The sequence below is a fragment of the Rosa rugosa genome, chromosome 1 (genome assembly GCF_958449725.1).
Source record: "Rosa rugosa chromosome 1, drRosRugo1.1, whole genome shotgun sequence".
NCBI classification, from domain to species: domain Eukaryota; kingdom Viridiplantae; phylum Streptophyta; class Magnoliopsida; order Rosales; family Rosaceae; genus Rosa; species Rosa rugosa.
In genome coordinates, this window is record NC_084820.1 from 42,472,799 (window position 1) to 42,491,362 (window position 18,564).

At 38.8% G+C, this 18,564-nt stretch overlaps 2 protein-coding genes across 2 annotated transcripts; one reads left to right on the forward strand and one right to left on the reverse strand.

Annotated features, from left to right (window-relative positions):
• The first annotated feature begins 7,852 nt into the window (after positions 1-7,852).
• Positions 7,853-12,546, forward strand: LOC133724977 (organic cation/carnitine transporter 4). The gene is made up of 2 exons (XM_062151966.1): positions 7,853-8,353; positions 11,048-12,546. Exons 1-2 carry the CDS (start codon positions 7,930-7,932, stop codon positions 12,205-12,207), a joined length of 1,584 nt encoding a protein of 527 aa, XP_062007950.1. The 5' UTR covers positions 7,853-7,929; the 3' UTR covers positions 12,208-12,546.
• A 356-nt stretch (positions 12,547-12,902) lies between these two features.
• LOC133724978 (uncharacterized) lies at positions 12,903-18,558 on the reverse strand. The gene is made up of 6 exons (XM_062151968.1): positions 17,993-18,558; positions 17,591-17,903; positions 16,328-16,417; positions 15,692-15,763; positions 14,317-15,600; positions 12,903-13,626 (listed from the first exon to the last, which is right to left on the reverse strand). Exons 1-6 carry the CDS (start codon positions 18,458-18,460, stop codon positions 13,409-13,411), a joined length of 2,445 nt encoding a protein of 814 aa, XP_062007952.1. The 5' UTR covers positions 18,461-18,558; the 3' UTR covers positions 12,903-13,408.
• Positions 18,559-18,564: the final 6 nt, after the last annotated feature.

Consider the following 18,564-nt stretch of genomic DNA (forward strand, 5'->3'; position numbering starts at 1 on the left):
TACTTTTGCGTTGGTTTCAGATTTGATCAGTAATCAAGGCCTTCCTTAGGATACTGTTGCGGTCAACGCATGTTTCCAACCTGAGGTGGCAACTCAAATTTTATCTATTCTATTCAACAGGAGATTTGGAGAAGACTGGATTCCTTGGAATACTGAAAAAATGGGTTTCTATTGGTAATGTTTTTTCTTCAACTTCAAGTGGTGACCCTTATGCTCCGTTTTGGAAAGGACTATGGAGAGAGAAAGTTCCCAACAAAGTAGCTATATTTCGGTGGAGGGGTGAAAATACTTGGATGAAACGTTTTTCTGGGTTTCGGGGATTGATAGATACGTTGCAATCCTTGCAGGGCAGAAATCAAAAAATTCACACAAAAAGCACAATTTTGGTTACGCAGTGAAAACCTTAATTTTGAGATTAAAAACACTGCGGGGCTCTTACTCTTGAGAACCCAAATAAAATCAATCAACTTATTGATGAAGGATATGGTTATTTACAAACACATATAGCTCTCTACGTGGCTACAATCTCTAGACTCACTAGAGAGGTGTTTGTCTTGATTCTTGACCTTCTTCTTCACTTGAACGATCTGCAAATATTGCTCTACTTGCACCACCAATCTTCTCTACTGATCTCGAGAGAATCAATGCATGTATATGAATGAACAATGAAACACTTAGACAAGGAACAAGTGTTTCATGGACTCCTATGGAACTCTTTCTAAGCAAGCAAGACACACAATAATTCTTGCATCAAAATCCCTAAACAATCAATGCTGCTTTTCTGAATATATTGAGGAGAAAATAAATTCTCAACAATTAAGACTTAACCCTAATTGGACTCCTACTAGGAAAGATCTTTTAATAAAAAAATATCCAATTAAAATAAAAAAATCCTAAATCACCTAGGACTTCAAAAGCACGATTTTATCAGTTGAAAAATATCTTTGTAAAATAAAATCTAAAAACCAAAAGATACTTTCCAAAATTGGACTCCTAAAAACGTAGGGTTGACTAGGACTGACTCGGGGATTGCAACACATGTTGCAATCCCGTGCTTATGCATGAGATGCAATTACTTGAAATTCTCCGAGATCAGTTTTGATGAACTTTGTAGGCTTCTTCAGTGCTTTGTATAGGGATGCCAACACATCAAGTGTAAACCTTATACCTATAATCTCCCCCTTTGGCATTCCTATACAAAACATCCTATTTTAGGCACACTCCCCCTCAAGAAGTACTTGAAGATCATCACATTCCATCAGCAATATGCCTTTCCTGAAACACTTATCAACACACCTTGTAGAAAGCAAGTTAAAGATAAGGCATAGGAGTGTCAATACAATTTCAAGATCAATATCACAATATTTAAACAATCAAAACACAAGTTGATCAAATTCACTGTCAACACAATTTCAAGATCAATATCAAAATATTTAAACAATCAAAACACAAGTTGATCAAATTCACCAATATCTCCCCCTTTTTGTCTAGGAATGACAAAGGCAACTTATGTAGCGGAAGCTATGTAAATCAATCAGTTGGAAATAGTCCACATATCAATACTCCCCCTAAGTGTGATCATGCTATGAAAGATGCAAGAATGAAATGCAAACACACAATGAGTGGGTTTGTATCCTTGTACAAATGACAGAGACAAAAGCATAGCTTTTAGACAAGAGTGTTAGCACCAATCCTCAAACATGAAAGTAATAAGTTACGGTCACATGAGTGAAGAGATTTTGACAACAACAAAGTAAGCAAGAAGATGATTGAGTATTCTGTACCTTTGTTGTGTAAGTGAATATAGCTCAAAGTGGGGTTTGTAAGAATCTCAGAATCAGAGAAAGTAGAACACACATAAGAAGTGAAAAAAGATAATCACAATCAACTCAGATCTCCCCTTATGACACCGTGTGGGCATAATATTTTTTCTTTTTGCTTTTCACACACTATGAAACTTTTTCACATTTTTTTTTTCAAGAAAACTAAGACTCATGTAACAAGTTTTATGCCAGCAACTCGCAAGTCAGTTGACTTTAGGGTACTAGATGTAACAAGGACATCCCAAAGGACATATCAACTCGAGTCAATAGTTTCACAATCCACCGGGGTGACCAAACCATTCCCTTTTCTTCCCAAACCTCATATCGTTCACCACGACCAAGGCCTGTTTACTTTGGGAATAGCCTGGCCTTGCTCCAAATATTTGTACCATTTTAACAGGGAGCAACAACAATATTCACTCACTTAGTATGTGTGAACTAAAATCAAATCAACCAAGAGGATACGTACCACCACAAAGGAGTATGTGTGCATGTGAGAATACAAAGTGATAAAGAATATGTTGTTCATGCTCAAGTTTACAAAGTGATGCAAGAACCCATTCAAAACATGTTATTCGACTCATCACAATCATATTTAAGGAAAGTATCAAAACACTTGTCAATCTAAGTTCAATTCGATTGCTGTCAGACACGTAGGGATACAAACCACACATGCAATCCTGATTTTCCAGAAAACTGAAAACAAAATGCAGAAATAAAAAGCGTAATGCACTTATACTAATATGATATCATACACTATGAATTCATGCAAAATGGATCAAGCGAAGTGAGAGTATCAATACTCAGAGCATCCACCAACTAGGAATGGGCAAACGGGGGCGGGGGCGGGGTTCCCATTTTTTTTTTCAACCGGGGCATTTTTATAATTTTTCTTATTCTAAAAAAAAAAAACAGAAAACCTATACGGGGTGTTTTTCTTTCCCACCTTCAAGTCTTCAAGTCTTGAACGAGACGAGCCGCCATGGCTGGAGGTGTTGTGCAGTCAAAACTCTGAGACCCAAAATGTAATGACCGAGGTTTTTGGTATTAATTCTTGTTTGGCGTAAATTTAATAAAGTCTCAATTGTTACGAAATGTAGTTTCGATATATTGGCGTAAATGGGTTTGATCTGTGAGGATCAGGCCGTCCGATCGACTTGTATAATTTTGTGAGGATGATTCTAAAGGCGATCCGGGACGATCCAACCGTTAGATCTTCGTATAATTTTGAGAGGATGAACCTAAAGGCGATCCGTGAGGATCAAACAGTTGGATCTTCGTATAATTGTGAAAAGATGATTCAAAAGGAGATCCGTGAGGATCAGACCGTTGGATCGTCATATAATTTTGTGAGGATGATTCTAAAGGCGATCTGAGACGATCCAACCGTTGGATCTTCGTATAATTTTGAGAGGATGATCCTAAGGGCGGTCCGTGAGGATCTGACCGTTGGATCATCGTATAAATCAGTAAAGATGATCCTCTAGGTGATCCGTGAGGATCCGACCGTTGGATCGTCGTATAATTGTGATTTGTGAATTGTATGCTAAGTTGAGACCGTATGTGATTAGGTGCTTGACCGAATTGCATTGAACGATCATTTGTGATTTTGGCTGTTAGAGAAGACGCAGCGGGATTTAGAAAAACAAGGAAAGAAATTAAAAACAAGGATGAAAATAAAAAGAATAAAAAAAATTTATTTTTTGTCAAAAAAGGAAAGAAAAAATCTAAAAAGATAGAAAATAGAATTTTAAAATAGAAAAAAAAAAAAAAAAAAAAAAAAACTCATATAGAGAAATTGACCAATGCGGGGGTGGGGAACCCGTTACCCGCGGGGGCGGGGTATCCCCATTTGAAAATATCCCTAGATGGGGAATGGGGGAGCGGGGGAAACTTGAGGCGGGAGCGGGGGCGGGGGCGGGGGAATCCCCCGTTTGCTCATTCTTACCACCAACGGTGCTTCTAAGTGATTCAAATCGAGCTTTGTTTAAGGGCTTAGTAAACGAATCAACCAATTTATGTTCAGTAGGAACAAAAGCAAGCTCAAGCATATTATCAAGATTATCCATATGAGCAGAGAAACAATTATTAGAACCTTTTTAATCCAGATTTGCTTTTGCTTCAAATTCTGCTCTTTGGAGATTGCAATGCGCTTTGCAATCCTGTTAATCAACTTCAGATGCTCTTTCAGCTCAGCTTGCAGCGATACAGTTGGGATAATTTTTGATGCTTTCCTTTGATTTTGAGTGACCCTGCGAAGTATATTACACCTAGGACGTATATGTCCCAATTTTCCGCAAAAATGACAAGTGGGAGTAAAAATTTTAGAGTTATGAACATACTTGGGCTGACGCACAGAGGTGTGACTGTCAGAACTTACCTGAGCAACTTTCTGATGGGTTTTAAGGGCCATTTTAGGTTCTGATCTTTTGGGCAACTTGGGACCAGAATCATTGTCATTTGAAGCTTGTGGCTGTCCCAAAGAATTTCCACATTCAACACCTTTTACAAAGGTTAAGGGCATGCAAGACTCACCTTCATACCCTAAACCTTCTTTGTTGCAATGAGATTTACCAAATCCAATCATCTTAGAGACCTTTTCAGACCCTATAGAAAACTTGTTGAAGCTTTCCTTGACTTTCAATAGCTCATCCTGCAATTTTTCATTTTAAAAGGTTAGTGAAACATTTAGAGTGGACTGAGCCTTGACTTCAACCTGCAAAATTTTGATTTTGTTAATAAGCTCATCATGCTCCTTGTCCCAATCTTGAGATTTGATCTCACCCTGCAAAACTTTAATCTTATCAACAAGATCAGTACGTTCTTCTTCCCATTCTTTTAAAGAAGTATCAAATTTTTGCTCAATTTTCATCTTTTCCACTCTTAAAGATTCAAAACTTCTTCTTCAAGTTTGTTATTTTTTCGAAGAACAATTTTTGAAGCATTATACAATTGCTTACACTTTTCATTTGTTTCTTCATCAAGAGTATCATCTTCCAAGTCAGAGTCATCAGAAAAATCAATATTAAGAGAGGAAGTAAGAGCAAGATTTACCTCTTCATTCTCAGATTGAGAGCCTTCATCGTTGTCACTCCAAGTTGACTTAAGAGCCCTGTTATTTTGTGAGCTATATTTTTTGTTTCCACAATTAGAAGAGATATGACCAATACCACCACATTCATAACATTTAGGTTTTTCAACAACACTTTTCTCTTGATCAAAATTATTGACTTTGGTGTTTTTGTCAAAACGTTTTTCAGATAATTGCCCCCTTTTTGATTCAGATATACTTTCTGAAGTACTACCAAAGGAGTAAGAAAATTTTTAAATTCTTTGGTTAGTAAAGCCAAATCCACATAACCACTATCATCTACTTCTTTCATTTTAACAGAAGAGAAAGCAACATTTTGTACCTTTTTCTTGGGCTTGAACCTCATCATGATCTTCCATTGAGAGTAATCTCCACCATCAAAACATGGGGGAAAATTTATCGAACCAGCAGCTCTGTCAAATTCACGTTCCATCATGTCCTCGGATCTACTAAAAAGCTTTAGAACCCGCTCTGATGCCAAGTGAAAATACTTGGATGAAACGTTTTTCTGGGTTTCGGGGATTGATAGACAAGTTGCAATCCTTGCTGGGCAGAAATCAAAAAATTCACACAGAAAGCACAATTTTGGTTACGCAGTGAAAACCTCAATTTTGAGATTAAAAACACTGCGGGGCTCTTACTCTTGAGAACCCAAATAAAATCAATCAACTTATTGATGAAGGATATGGTTCTTTACAAACACATATAGTTCTCTATGTGGCTACAATCTCTAGACTCACTAGAGAGGTGTTTGTCTTGAATCTTGACCTTCTTCTTCACTTGAACGATTTGCAAATATCGCTCTACTTGCACCACCAATATTCTCTACTGATCTCGAGAGAATCAATGCATGTATATGAATGAACAATGAAACACTTAGACAAGGAACAAGTGTTTCATGGATTCCTATGGAACTCTTCCTAAGCAAGCATGACACACAATAATTCTTGCATCAAAATCCCTACACAATCAATGCTTCTTTTCTGAATATATTGAGGAGAAAATAAATTCTCAACAATTAAGATTTAACCCTAATTGGACTCCTATTAGGAAAGATCTTTTAATAAAAAAATATCCAATTAAAATAAACAAATCCTAAATCACCTAGGACTTCAAAAGCACGATTTTATCAGTTGAAAAATATCTTTGTAAAATAAAATCTAAAAACCAAAGGATACTTTCCAAAATTGGACTCCTAAAAACGTAGGGTTGACTAGGACTGACTCGGGGATTGCAACACATGTTGCAATCCCGTGCTTATGGATGAGATGCAATTACCTGAAATTCTCCGAGATCAGTTTTGATGAACTTTGTAGGCTTCTTCAGTGCTTTGTATAGGGATTCCAACACATCAAGTGTAAACCTTATACCTACAGTAGTCTACAATCTCATCCCCACGAGAGCTGCTTTGACCTCAAAAAAGTATACAGGTGAGATGCCTTGTGTTGTTTGTTCTTCAGCTGTAGAAACAGTGGAACATCTTTTCTGCGGGTGTAGTATTGCCAAGGAGATCTTGGGTGCACCTCCCTTCTCTATACCTTTTTCTAGCTCTTTTATCCTTCCTTGAAAGGAGTGGCTTTTGGAGAGAATTATTTCATTGCCTCAAAATTTATTTGACAACTTACTTATTTTGCTTCTCACTTGGATCAATCTCAAACTGGTCAAGGTTTAGTTGCTTCTTCTATGGCATGGTATGAGGAGTATTTGCAGGCAAACAAGAGTCTCACTGGTCATTCTCTTGCTGGACAGAAAAGGAGCAAACGTTGGACTGCTCCAGAAGGTGACGTGCTGAAACTGAACGTTGATGGCTTCTTTCTGCCAAATGTTCAATATAGTGGCATTGGTGGTGTGATTTGGAACTGTTATGGTCATTTTATTGCGGCTTTTTCTCACATAATGGATTTTGTAAGCTCTTCTTTTCATATTGAATTGTTGGCATTAAGGCATGGTATTGAGTTGCTGCTAGGCCTGAATGATACACAGACTATAGTAGAAAGTGATTGCTTGCTTGCGGTCCAAGTTGTTTGTACCAGGGACAACGATCTTTCTCCCTTGAGTGCCTTGATTGCTAAAATTAAGGGTTCACTTAATGCAAGCCCTGACTTTAGTGTTCCAGTTTGCTCCTAGAGAGGCTAACAGAATTGCTCATAGACTTCATAGTTTTGAGCCTAATGTCCATCTTGATTGGTTTGTAATGCCCTGGAATTGATACTGGATGCCCTTTTGTACGACATTAATAGTACAAATTAATAAAATTTCTCATTTCTTCCTTAAAAAAATACTCGTACCGAAATTCAGTACACATAGTATAAACTTCTACATGACTGTCCACTTTTTTTTTTTTTTTGGTAAGGTTGAAACATTGTTACGAGTTTTATACTTAAGATCCCCTCATTATAAATTTCTGCTTCCGTCCCTGGCCTAATCTATGCAATAATAAATATTTCATACAGAAAGGAGTCGGAAACAAATGGTGTAGGAAATTAATTGCGGTATGAAACTTATAACAACCCTTAGGTGCAAAAGTGCAAAACACCTTGCGGTAGGAACGTTCTCTTAAGACTTATTGTAATTTGGGATTTAAGTATTATGTCCTACTTATGTCCCCCCAGTGTATTCTATGATTTCATTAATTGTGGCCCTACCACAAAAAAAAAAAAAAAAAAAAAAAAAAAAAAAGTGCAAAACACCTTGTTTTTTCGATCTTTCTTTCTCATGATTGCCATGAAATGGATTTTATTGACGAAAAGGGGAAACCTTTTCTCATTTTCCATTAAAAGCAAGACAAAGAGATCCCGAGAACATTGCCCTTACTCACAAAAGAGGTCCAATCTCTTTCGTAGCTCCAAGACCCAACCCGAGTCAAAATGCAAAATCCAACGAATCAAGGGATAAGATACCCTCCACGTGTCAAATCCCAGAAGAATCTTGCTCCTCCTAGAACATATATAAAAAGGGCCTTGGCGAATACTTCGGTGGCTACCAAGAAGTTAAAGCCATTACAAAAACAATAACATGACTTCATGTGATCCGGGGGACCGGAGTTCCGATCTCCGGGCACCCCTCATCTCTGCCGCAAAGAAATCCGCAGCAGAGAACGAAAAGGAGAAGCTATGCATCGACGACATGCTCCAAAAGTATTGCGGCGAGTTCGGGCCGTGGCAGGTTTGGCACTTCGTGCTGACCAGCTTGGCTTGGGCTCTGGAGGCGTTTCACACCATGGTCATGATCTTCGCGGACCGTGAACCGAGCTGGAGATGTCTGGATGGGTATTCGGGGTGTGATTCTAACGCGCCGAGCGTCTGTGGGCTCACACCGGGCTCGTGGGAGTGGCTCGGTGGTCCGGTGAGTTCAACGGTGGCGGAATGGGGTCTGGTTTGTGAAGAGAAGTACAAAGTTGGGTTGGCTCAGGCCTTGTTCTTCGGCGGCTGTATGATTGGTCAGTTTTCCTACTCTTTCTCTCGTTTTAGTTAATTGGTAATTATTTGTTATTTCCGAAAATGCATCAACCATTCATATTTGGTCACCATTCATATTCATGCAAAGAAAACAAGGATCAGATTTGTTACTAGTTAAAAATGTAATATAAGATTAACATATCTAGACACAACTGTACAAAAGGAGTTGCGTTTTTGGACCAGGTTGGTTGATAGCGAGTTTGGCATTGATAAGATGTAAATACATGTGGGAGGATGAAGACAATGAGCAAGTATATATAGAATATCTTTTTTCGCTTAAGTTTAGCCAGAAACCAAGTTGACGGATTGCATCTAGCTATGGACTGATGCATTGAGATGTGGGCGAGATGCAGTTTGACCATATCCCTTTTAGAAAGGCCATTTTAACCTTTATATAGTTATGTGCGTTATTTACTATTTCTAATCAAGTAATGGATAACAATTAGTGACCATAGACAATTGCATAATTAACTCTCTGATTGTTTTCAACTTTCTACTAATTGTTTTATAGACTAGGAGAATTCGAATTTGACAACCTCATCGTAAAAGAATCTGTAGAATAAGTAGAAACGATCTATTATTTAGGAAATGATTAAAAACGTGATCATTATTTTTCTTCTCGATGGTACAGGTATCCCACATTCATGTTTTTTCCATGTAGTCTGGGGTTTGCACTCGTTTTATGACACTTCCGTAATGAGATCGATGCTAGAATTTCTTGTCAAACTCAGGATCGAGTTTGACAGTAGATTCCACTTTCGAGCTAGTTCTATCTAGTTTGGAGAATTTTTGAGCTTCAGTAATAAGTATTTAGTAAATCCATCTCCAAATTATGGGGCAAAAAAGTATATCTCCACAATAATGGTGGTAAAGTTTGATGAATAGTTAAAGATATTTAGCACCATATTTATGAGTGGCGTTTTAAATTTAATGGTTCATCTGAGTGACGGAGCTATTTAAGAACGAGATGGGTCGTGTACAACCCCCCATCCCCACCCCACAAAAAAAAAAAAAAAAAAAAAAAAAAACCGACTAAACCCATTTCCACTATTAGAAAATTTTTTACGTCTGCTTTCTATGTCTTCAATCTTCATCACTGAACAAATGTTCAATCCTGTATTCATGTTACTTGAAATGAACATCCCGTTGGCGAGTACTCAAAAGTCAATATCATGCATGTTTATAATAACTGATGTAAAACCAGGTTACCAGGAGTATTTTTCAAAAGGAATATACTTCTTCTAGCCAGCAGAAATACTATTATTTATTTATTGTTTTTTTTTGGGGTAGTATTAATAGCTGGAGAAGATGGACTATGAGATTATATAAAAGCAAAAGCATGACTAAAGGTCAATATATGCGGGTGCTTTTGGCAAAAGACGAGCCCAGATCTATGTCTTTATATATTTATACAAGCAGCAAAGCATGGCTTTGTTCTTTGCGACTGCAGTGCTTTCTTGACGTGAGAATTTGCGGTGTCAGTTTGTTTGTGATCCGATTCCTAGATATATCATTCTAGGCTTATCTGACCAGTTAATAAAGTTGCAGAAGTAACAGGTCTGATCTCTCACGTGTTATTTCTCTCTATTGAACATGTAGTGCATGATCGTCATTTAATCTTAGGGACATTCAATCAGTTACAACGAACAAGTCTCTCAATCAAGTTTGGGTTAAACATGTACAGTGCCATTATTCCCTTTAGTTTAACAAACTGAAAGATGCTGCTGATGCTTCTCTCCTTTTTCAAAACTGACCATACATGTCCAGAACCAGCAGCTAGCTTTTTTACAGATTAAAAAAGGTTATCCGTTCCAGTTTAGCTGTAAAGGGAGTACTTGTTCATCTTTCTGTTTTTCCCTTTTGACACTTCTTTAATATAATAGCATATGCTTCTCAGATAAGCCTTGATGCGGTTATGACCGCAAGGAAAAGTTGATTTAGTTTCTGCTTTTCGTTTTCGCTTCTAATTTTTTGGAGAGTGATAAATTAGTCACTGATCGATACGTGTACGTAGCATTCATCACCGTTCCCCTTATCTTCAGAAAAATGTCCGTCAGTTTGTGTGTGCCCAACTCATTGGCTGAACAGTAGGTGGACATCCCATCAATTAGTTCAACTAGACATGGCATGCTTGGCCATCTTTGAGCTTTGAAACTCTGAGTTCTTCGAGGGAAAGGGAAGATGACACATGGTTCTCAAGACATGCCACTAGTCCATGTATACTTTGTCATGATGATCGAGTATTCGTGATCATTGTGGAAGAAAATTCTAGCATACATTTCTTACCAGTATGCAACTACAACATGACTAGTCGCTTTCCTTGCCCACTATATATACTATGAACTAAATTACATGATTGCATCTCACCTTTAATACCAAATACATACAAGGGCGATCGAGCTAGTGAAGGCAATCTATGCCACTTATCACTGTTCTATGCTTTAAATTGCTCATTATTTCTTTCGATATTAGTTATACATAAACATTATCCAGCAAAAGTGTTGGATAAAATATCTTATAGAATGAATAAACGATTTCGAAAAGTTATTCCACTCCCGACCACGAAAATAATAAACAAGTGAATTCTTATATCCGCAACATCTATATATTGAAATTAAATTTATTTGCTGTAGATGTTCACTGATGCTTATTGTACATTACTTTTTAAATTTCAGGTGCGGGAGTTTTTGGGCATTTTTCAGACTCATTCCTTGGAAGAAAAGGCTCCTTAACGGTAGTATGCGTATTAAACACCATCTTTGGTTGCTTAACGGCATTCTCCCCAAACTACTGGGGCTACGTCGTCCTCCGTTTCTTCACCGGCTTCAGCACCGGTGGCGTAGGACTCTGCGCCTTTGTCCTCGCAACTGAACCTGTAGGCCCTACAAAGCGAGGGGCAGCAGGAATGTCCACATTCTACTTCTTCTCAACCGGCATCGCACTACTTGCAGGCATAGCCTACATTTACCCATCATGGCGCGAACTCTACATTGCCTCTTCGATCCCCTCCTTCCTATTCCTCGTCGCAGTCCTTCCCTTCCTCTCGGAGTCCCCGAGGTGGTACCTTGTACGAGGCAGAGTCAACGAGGCCACAAAACTCATGCGTGCCATCGCCAAGTCAAATGGAAAACACCTCCCCAATGGAGTCGTCCTAACCCTAGACGAAGACACAAACGATACAGATCACCACCATGAAACTTGCGTGAGCTCCAATGACAAAGAAGCCATAAGTGGTTCCCTCATTGATGTGATCAAGTCACCAATGACTAGAATCCGGTTGTTTCTAGCGGTTGCCATAAACTTCTTGTGCTCAGTTGTGTACTACGGCCTGAGCTTGAACGTTGTCAACCTAGACACCAACCTCTATCTCAATGTACTGCTCAATGCGGTTGCAGAAATGCCAGCATTTACAATCACGGCGATATTACTCGATAAGTACGGAAGGAAGCCACTGGCCATCGGGACGCTGTGGTTTAGTGGAATTTTCTGCCTTGTTGGGAGCTTGATGAAGAGCATTGGGATTTGGAAAGTTGTGAGAATGGTGTGTGGGATTTTAGGGATATTTGGAATGGCAGGGACTTACAATTTGTTGTTTATTTACACCATGGAGTTGTTTCCTACCGTCGTTAGGAATGCGGCTCTCGGTTGTGCAACACAGGCGGCGCAAATGGGGGCGATTCTTGCACCATTCGTGGTGGTTTTGGGGGGCGGTTTGCCATTTGCGGTGTTCGCAGCGTGTGGGATTGCAGGGGGAGTGTTTGCATTTTATCTGCCGGAGACGTTGAATAAGCCTTTGTATGATACGATGGCTGGGATGGAAGATGGAGTACCCTAGTACTGCTACTGTCTGCACAAGTACTGTATGAAAAACATGTTCAATTAGAAATAGAATAATGATATTCTTAAGATATAATACACCTACGTAGTTTTCTTTCTTCCTACATGCTTTTCCAGTTGAGTGGATTTTGTTTCTTTCTTTTTTGTACAAGTACTCCTAGCCCATTACGGTGGGCTTATTGGACTGGGGCTTTACATGCCTTGGGCTGCTTGATTGTTGTGGGTTGGGTCAGTTTGGGTCCATTAGGACCCTGAAATTTTACTATGGGCTTTGCAGCCAAGGTGGTGGAGGGTGTAAATCTTTTAAAGGTTTTAATTTTGTTTTTGGTCGCATGAACTTGGTGCTTTGTTGATTTTTTTAGTTTGCTTCGGAGTTTTAGGTTTGTGTTTGTAAGCTTATCTTCAAAAAGTGGGTGTACTGGGTAGCTTATTCTACTTTAGGATAGGTAATTTGTTATACTCTAAAAACAACTCTTTCCGACGACTCTTAAGGTTGTGTCGTTTATTGTACTGCTTGTTGAACTTCATTAATGATTGACCTCTTTTTATTCAAAAAAGTTGAGTGTTGAGTTCTTATTAGCATCAGAGGTGATCTGCTTACGGTTATAAAGAAAAAAGAGGTCTTTTAAGGAAGAAGAAATTAAGAAGGAAGAAGAAAGTTTCGTAGAGGAAGAACAAGTGTAATTTAGTAAATGAGTAAAGGATAGTTTGGACTTTGTCTGTCCAAACATGTCTGTCTGTAAAAATTCAAACAAAGATCCATATGTGCACATCAAAATCTGGGCATGCCCACACTATCACATGGATCCTAATATTACAATGTATATGTATAGTTAAGGGATCCAAACTCATTTAGACAAGAATATAGGAACCCCAAATATGTGGGTTACGGAAAAAGAAAAAAAAAAAGAAAAAACCACCCTAAGCAATGGATAATCTATGAAAAGTTAAGGATCGATGACAACTTCAACCACTATAGACTGCATCCAGCAGGATAGCAAAACAGGCTGTCTACCATATACACCTCTTAATGACCTATACTTATAAACCAAATCACCTTTGCCAGCAATCTATACAGGTGAACCGAACGGATGTATGGTGAAATGTCTAAAATTTTCATTCATATCCCCTCAGATTTGGCTCATTGGAACAAACTTCAATATGGTTAGAGATTTGAAAATTAATAAGCATGGCTAGGTTCAACTCTCGCCAATGGCACAAGGAATGCATGGAGGACTTTTATTTTCATCTTCCGGGGTGATGAGCTGCAAGCAATGGTCATGGAAGGTGTGGCCACACGGTAGAACAGCAACAATTGGTGCAATAGGTGGCACAGAAACAGGGCCGTCTGGTGTGAAGGCAAGATCCCTCTTGCATATCAAGCACTTGTGCCCAATTAGTTGAGTTTCATCAGCAGCTGCAAAAGAAAAGACTTTGTATCATCATCACATATGGTTAATCCTTACCTGTATTACTGAGACCATTTCAATCATTGTAAGACATATCAAATGAATAAAACACTAAAACTGGCATAGATTGCAAATGAAGGCATTAAGGATGCTAAGCCTTCGAGTTTAAAAATATATATGGTGCAATAACAGATTCCATTCTGTTAGGATTGCAAATGAAACTCTGAGCATAAACAACTCCGTTAAACATGAGCCTAATCAATTCTTGAAGGTTTATACTCGTCTGAGCACAAAAATTTTGGCAAAACTGTACATGCAAGATCCTTGTCGACCATGGGGTGGTCCAACACTCCTACAAACTCAAACTTACAGGTAGAAGAATCATCTGTTTACTCATATCAGGTGATTGAATAGAGAACATTATTTGGGAAAAAAAAAACTGAAACAATGGAATCGTATGAACTGCCGATGCGTAGATTCAGAAAGGACCTAACATGTCTCTTTAAATCCTGTAAACATGGATAGAGTGCTTAACTATGCCTAGAAATAGCATTAGAAACGTCAAATTCTTGATATTCACAAACAAACGCAATTTTAAATTCCCAAAAAATAGTCATATCAGAACTGTAAGGTAAGTAGAATAGATAAGAAGTAGATATTTGAAACTACAAAGACATTTAAAGATGAAATAGACATACCATTCCATTTTATATGGAGTACTGGATCAGTCTGGTGTTGAGGTGGCAGAGGTGGAGCATTAACTTTTTGTGTGACTGGTAGAGTAGTCTGGGGTGAGAAAGGTGAAGCTATATATTTCCGTGGAACTGGGGAAGCAGTCTGAGGTTGGGGTGGGATTGGTGGTGGAGCACTAAATTTTGATGACAGTGATGAAGGAATATGAGACCTGAGTGGCAAAGCAGTCCGAGGTTTTTGTGGAAGAGATGAACCTCTCAAGGATTTTGGTGGCAGTGGTCGGCCAGTTGTCTTTTGTGATGGAAGTGGAGAAGCATTTTGGGGCTGAGGTGGGCAAGAGGGACCATTCTGGGATAAGGTTGGGGGTGATGTAGTACTGGTGATGGGTAAAAGAGATGGAACCGTCAAATATGGAAGCGGGAGTGATGTAGTAGTTTTGGCTTGGGGTAGGAGAGAGTGAGCCGTCTGGGATTGGTGTCGAAGTAATACATTCCTTCTTGTTTTGGTTGGTATAGAAGAGGTTGTGGGTGGTAATGAGGGTATACTCTTGGCTTGGGTTTGGATGGAAGGAGCAGTCTGGGATAGGGATGGAAGTGATGAAATGCCTTTGACTTGAGGTGCGAGAGACGAAGTAGTCTGGAATAGGAATGGGAGTAATGGAGTACTTTTAGCTTGGAGTGGGAGAGAGGGTGAAGTCTGGGATAGCGATGACAGTGATGGATTACATCTGACTTCAGGTGAGAGATATGAAGCGGTCTGGGGAAAAGGAGGCAATGATGGAGCACTCTTGGCTTGGAGTTGGAGAGAGGGAGCATTCAGGGTCAGGGATGGGAGACCTTTGACATCAGGCGGAAGATCAGACCTGGTCTGGGATTGGGGCTGGTTCAGTGGTGTGCTTTTGGCCTGGTGTAGGAGAGATGGAGAAGTATGATCTCGACTTGAGAAAGAAGCATCCTGGGATAAGATTTGGAGTGAAGAAACTTCCAGGAATGGAGCTTCGGCAGATAGACCAGTGGAATATTGAGTTCTTCTTGCCTTGCTGGGATCAGCATGGGAAGTACCTGTGAATGTTTCTGCTGCACCCCTCTTAACAGATGTTCCAACAAAAGCCCTCGAACACTGAGAAGTCTTACTAACCTTGGTAGCTGGAATTTCTTCACCTGCAAATGTGGGTTGAGCTTGGTAACTACATGCTGAGATTTCAGCTGCACCCCTCTTAACAGATGTTCCAACAAAAGCTCTAGGAGGTTGAATAGCTCTATTAACTTTGGTAGTTGGAAGTTCTTGACCTGAAAATGGGCAATTACAAGGATAGCATTGAATTTTAGAGGTGTTATTATCCCAGCACGTCTAGACTCAAGAGTTTTATATAGTAATTACCGGTTATCACAAATCCAGGATGGTCTGTAGAAGAAAGAACAGCACTAACGACTTCAGGTTGATAAGGATTACCTGCAACCATCATTTCCCACCATTATACAAGATTACTAGCTGCCTGACCGAGTGCGAGCCAGTGTCCTAGACTAGAACGAGTTATGCATCAATATTGGAATCATAAACACAATTTCTATTTGTGATACTATTCTGATTAATATATAAAGTTGAACTCTAGCATAATCATCATTGTTGTTCACATCATCATTTTACTCTGTTGTTATTCCTTTGTAAATCAATTGGCTACAGAGGAAAGTAGGAAACCAACTGATAGTAATATTTTGAATAATGCATTGTGTATAAAATAACTGCTCAGTTGAACACTATGTTTGGCTAAGGTAACTCCCCCGCAACCAATTTAGGATTTTTATTTTTTTACAATAAGAGTACCGAACAAGAATATTATTTTCAAGAGAAAGGAATAAGATATCATCATGAATCAACTCCACAAAAGATATTGTTCTCTCCTCTCCCAAAGAAATTAAGGGAACCAAAAAAAAAAAACATCCTGAGGTTCAGAAAAGGACGAAATCTTTCACATAAAGTAGGCATGCTAAAGTTTTAAAGGTGGAATGACCATACTAGCTAGCTGGCTGAACCTGAATTCTTCTGGAAAAAGACCTCTTTCAGCAACTTGTGCAGCAATACCCTCATTAGCTGTGAAAGGCTTCCCTAAAGAGAGTTGCAGAGTCAGTCAGCAGGGAAGCTACAGAAAATGTAAAGTTTATCAAAATCTACTATTGGACATAAGCATATGAAAGTTGTTGTAATCAAGATCAGATAAAACGGATTATACACATTCAATTTCTAATAGAAACAACTTCTTAATATCTCAACACAAACATTATAAAAGAAGATGGATAATATTAGGCATGATGACTTATTACTGTGAAAAAACATGAACTCAAAAAACTTATGTATTCAATTCGAGAGACAAAAGTTTTTGTTAACTATATATGATTATTCTCTTATTACCACCAAAAGGTTCTGAAATCATATATGACCGATGAAGCTCCTCAAAGGTTAGCCAATATGTAAGAGGACTGCAAAGAATAAAGTGCAAAAACCATAATTTCTATTACGGTCAATCATATCAGTTCATTAGAGAAATGGATATATTTAAGGAGCGAAAACTGTATAATAAAAATGAAATGGATATATTACAGAAATGGATATATTTAAAGAGCAATTGATTTCTGATGTGGAATATGTTTCTCTTCGTTGAGTTATAAATGCGCATTACTACACGTAAGTTCACAGTCATCCAGAAATATAATGAAAGTATTTTAGTTCTAAGTTACGGTGGCCACCATTTGTCCCAAGCATGCTTGTCACATGCTCCAGCTCAGTAAATAGCCTACACAAATTGCCAAACCTGGCTGACTAAGCTCAATGAGTAGTGACCAGAGCAGATGGGAAACACGGTCTCACATTATGATCCATCCCACCAAGAAATAGCTCCAACCAAGAAGATATATTCTCTTCCGAGACATGGTGGTAGGAAACCTAACCAAGGTTCCTACAAGCCAAATCATGATTATGGCTTCATGCTCCACTGAATAAAACCAAACTGTATAAATTTGGAGGCAGGAAATTTAAGATATTTTTGACAGAAGCCTTACTGTAGTGGCCAAACGACTTCATGAAAGACACCAAAAAGGGTCCCCGCCAAGAAAAACATCAGTATGTAACAAAATCAAACTTTTGAACCCTCTGAAATTTCTAGCATGTCAGCAATACCAATGTAGAAAATACCAGCCTAGAAGAGAAACTAACATATGCAACTTCCATTTTCTAGAATATCTGATAACAAGAGGAGAGCACAGTACTAGTATGCAAACTTACCGGATTGATTGTGCAAGTAAGCATTTCTTGTGCCTGATTCCATATGATGATTTTGTGATTGGTCAGACAGTGGTAGACAAGTACTCGTATTCAGACAAGATGACAATGGCAACTCATTCACCTTGCTCAGTCCAGAATCAGGCAACCTCGCTAGGCTATTACCAACTGGTAGAATAGGCACAGCTGGGTAGCCCTGAATACCGTTATTAGGATCAAAATATAAAGATCTTTCATCGCAGTTCCCTTCAACTCCAAGATAGACATTCATGTTTCCCGGCACAAGAAATTGTTGCTGCTTCTCAACTTGCCCCATCTGTGCAATAAAAGGTGGTTTCAGTTTTGACCTAGATATGCCATCGTATATATTATTTTATTATTATAAAAAGAAATTTGGCTACTCACATTGTTCTGAACGCAAGAAAAACCAGCAGCTACTTTAGGGAAATGATGCAAACTTCTGTTGGCGTTTTGACTGTGAACTATGTTCGACTGAGGAAGGACAGCCCTTTCAGAATCATAACCAACATTTCTTCCCGATAAATCATTTGACTGGCATCCAATTCCAAGGGTTAGGCAACTCCCGTCAAGCCTTTCTGGATGGTCCTCTTGACCTCCACTAATCAAGAGATTGTTATTTATCACAATTTCTACATCATCTAATGTGGACCATGACATAGGGGTGCTACCTCCATCACCAGTGAAGTTATCAATTAGCTGAGGCCTGTTTATATTACTATCTAACTCTCCATCCTGCTGAATACTATTTAAGGCTGCAGCTGAACCTACACCAGATACCAATTCCCTATCAACATAAGGCTTTTGAAACTCGCAGACTTTGGAGGAAGCATTGACCACACTATGAGGAATCATTGAATAACCAAAGTCAGTGTTCCCTTCGCAACAGAGAAAATCTGAATCTGTGATTGGTAGGATTGGTATAAGACCCTTCCCATATACCGAACCATCGTCAGGGA

Bases quoted from the DNA above. Each gene is read 5' to 3' on its own strand.
- LOC133724977 (XM_062151966.1), top strand. From the start codon at position 7,930: ATGACTTCATGTGATCCGGGGGACCGGAGTTCCGATCTCCGGGCACCC. The intron at 8,354-11,047 runs GTCAGTTTTCCT...TTTAAATTTCAG, and splicing joins CTTCGGCGGCTGTATGATTG to GTGCGGGAGTTTTTGGGCAT.
- LOC133724978 (XM_062151968.1), bottom strand. From the start codon at position 18,460: ATGATTCCTCATAGTGTGGTCAATGCTTCCTCCAAAGTCTGCGAGTTT. The intron at 17,904-17,992 runs GTGAGTAGCCAA...TTTATTGCACAG, and splicing joins TTTCTTGCGTTCAGAACAAT to ATGGGGCAAGTTGAGAAGCA. The intron at 15,601-15,691 runs GTAATTACTATA...GCCCATTTTCAG, and splicing joins TCCTGGATTTGTGATAACCG to GTCAAGAACTTCCAACTACC.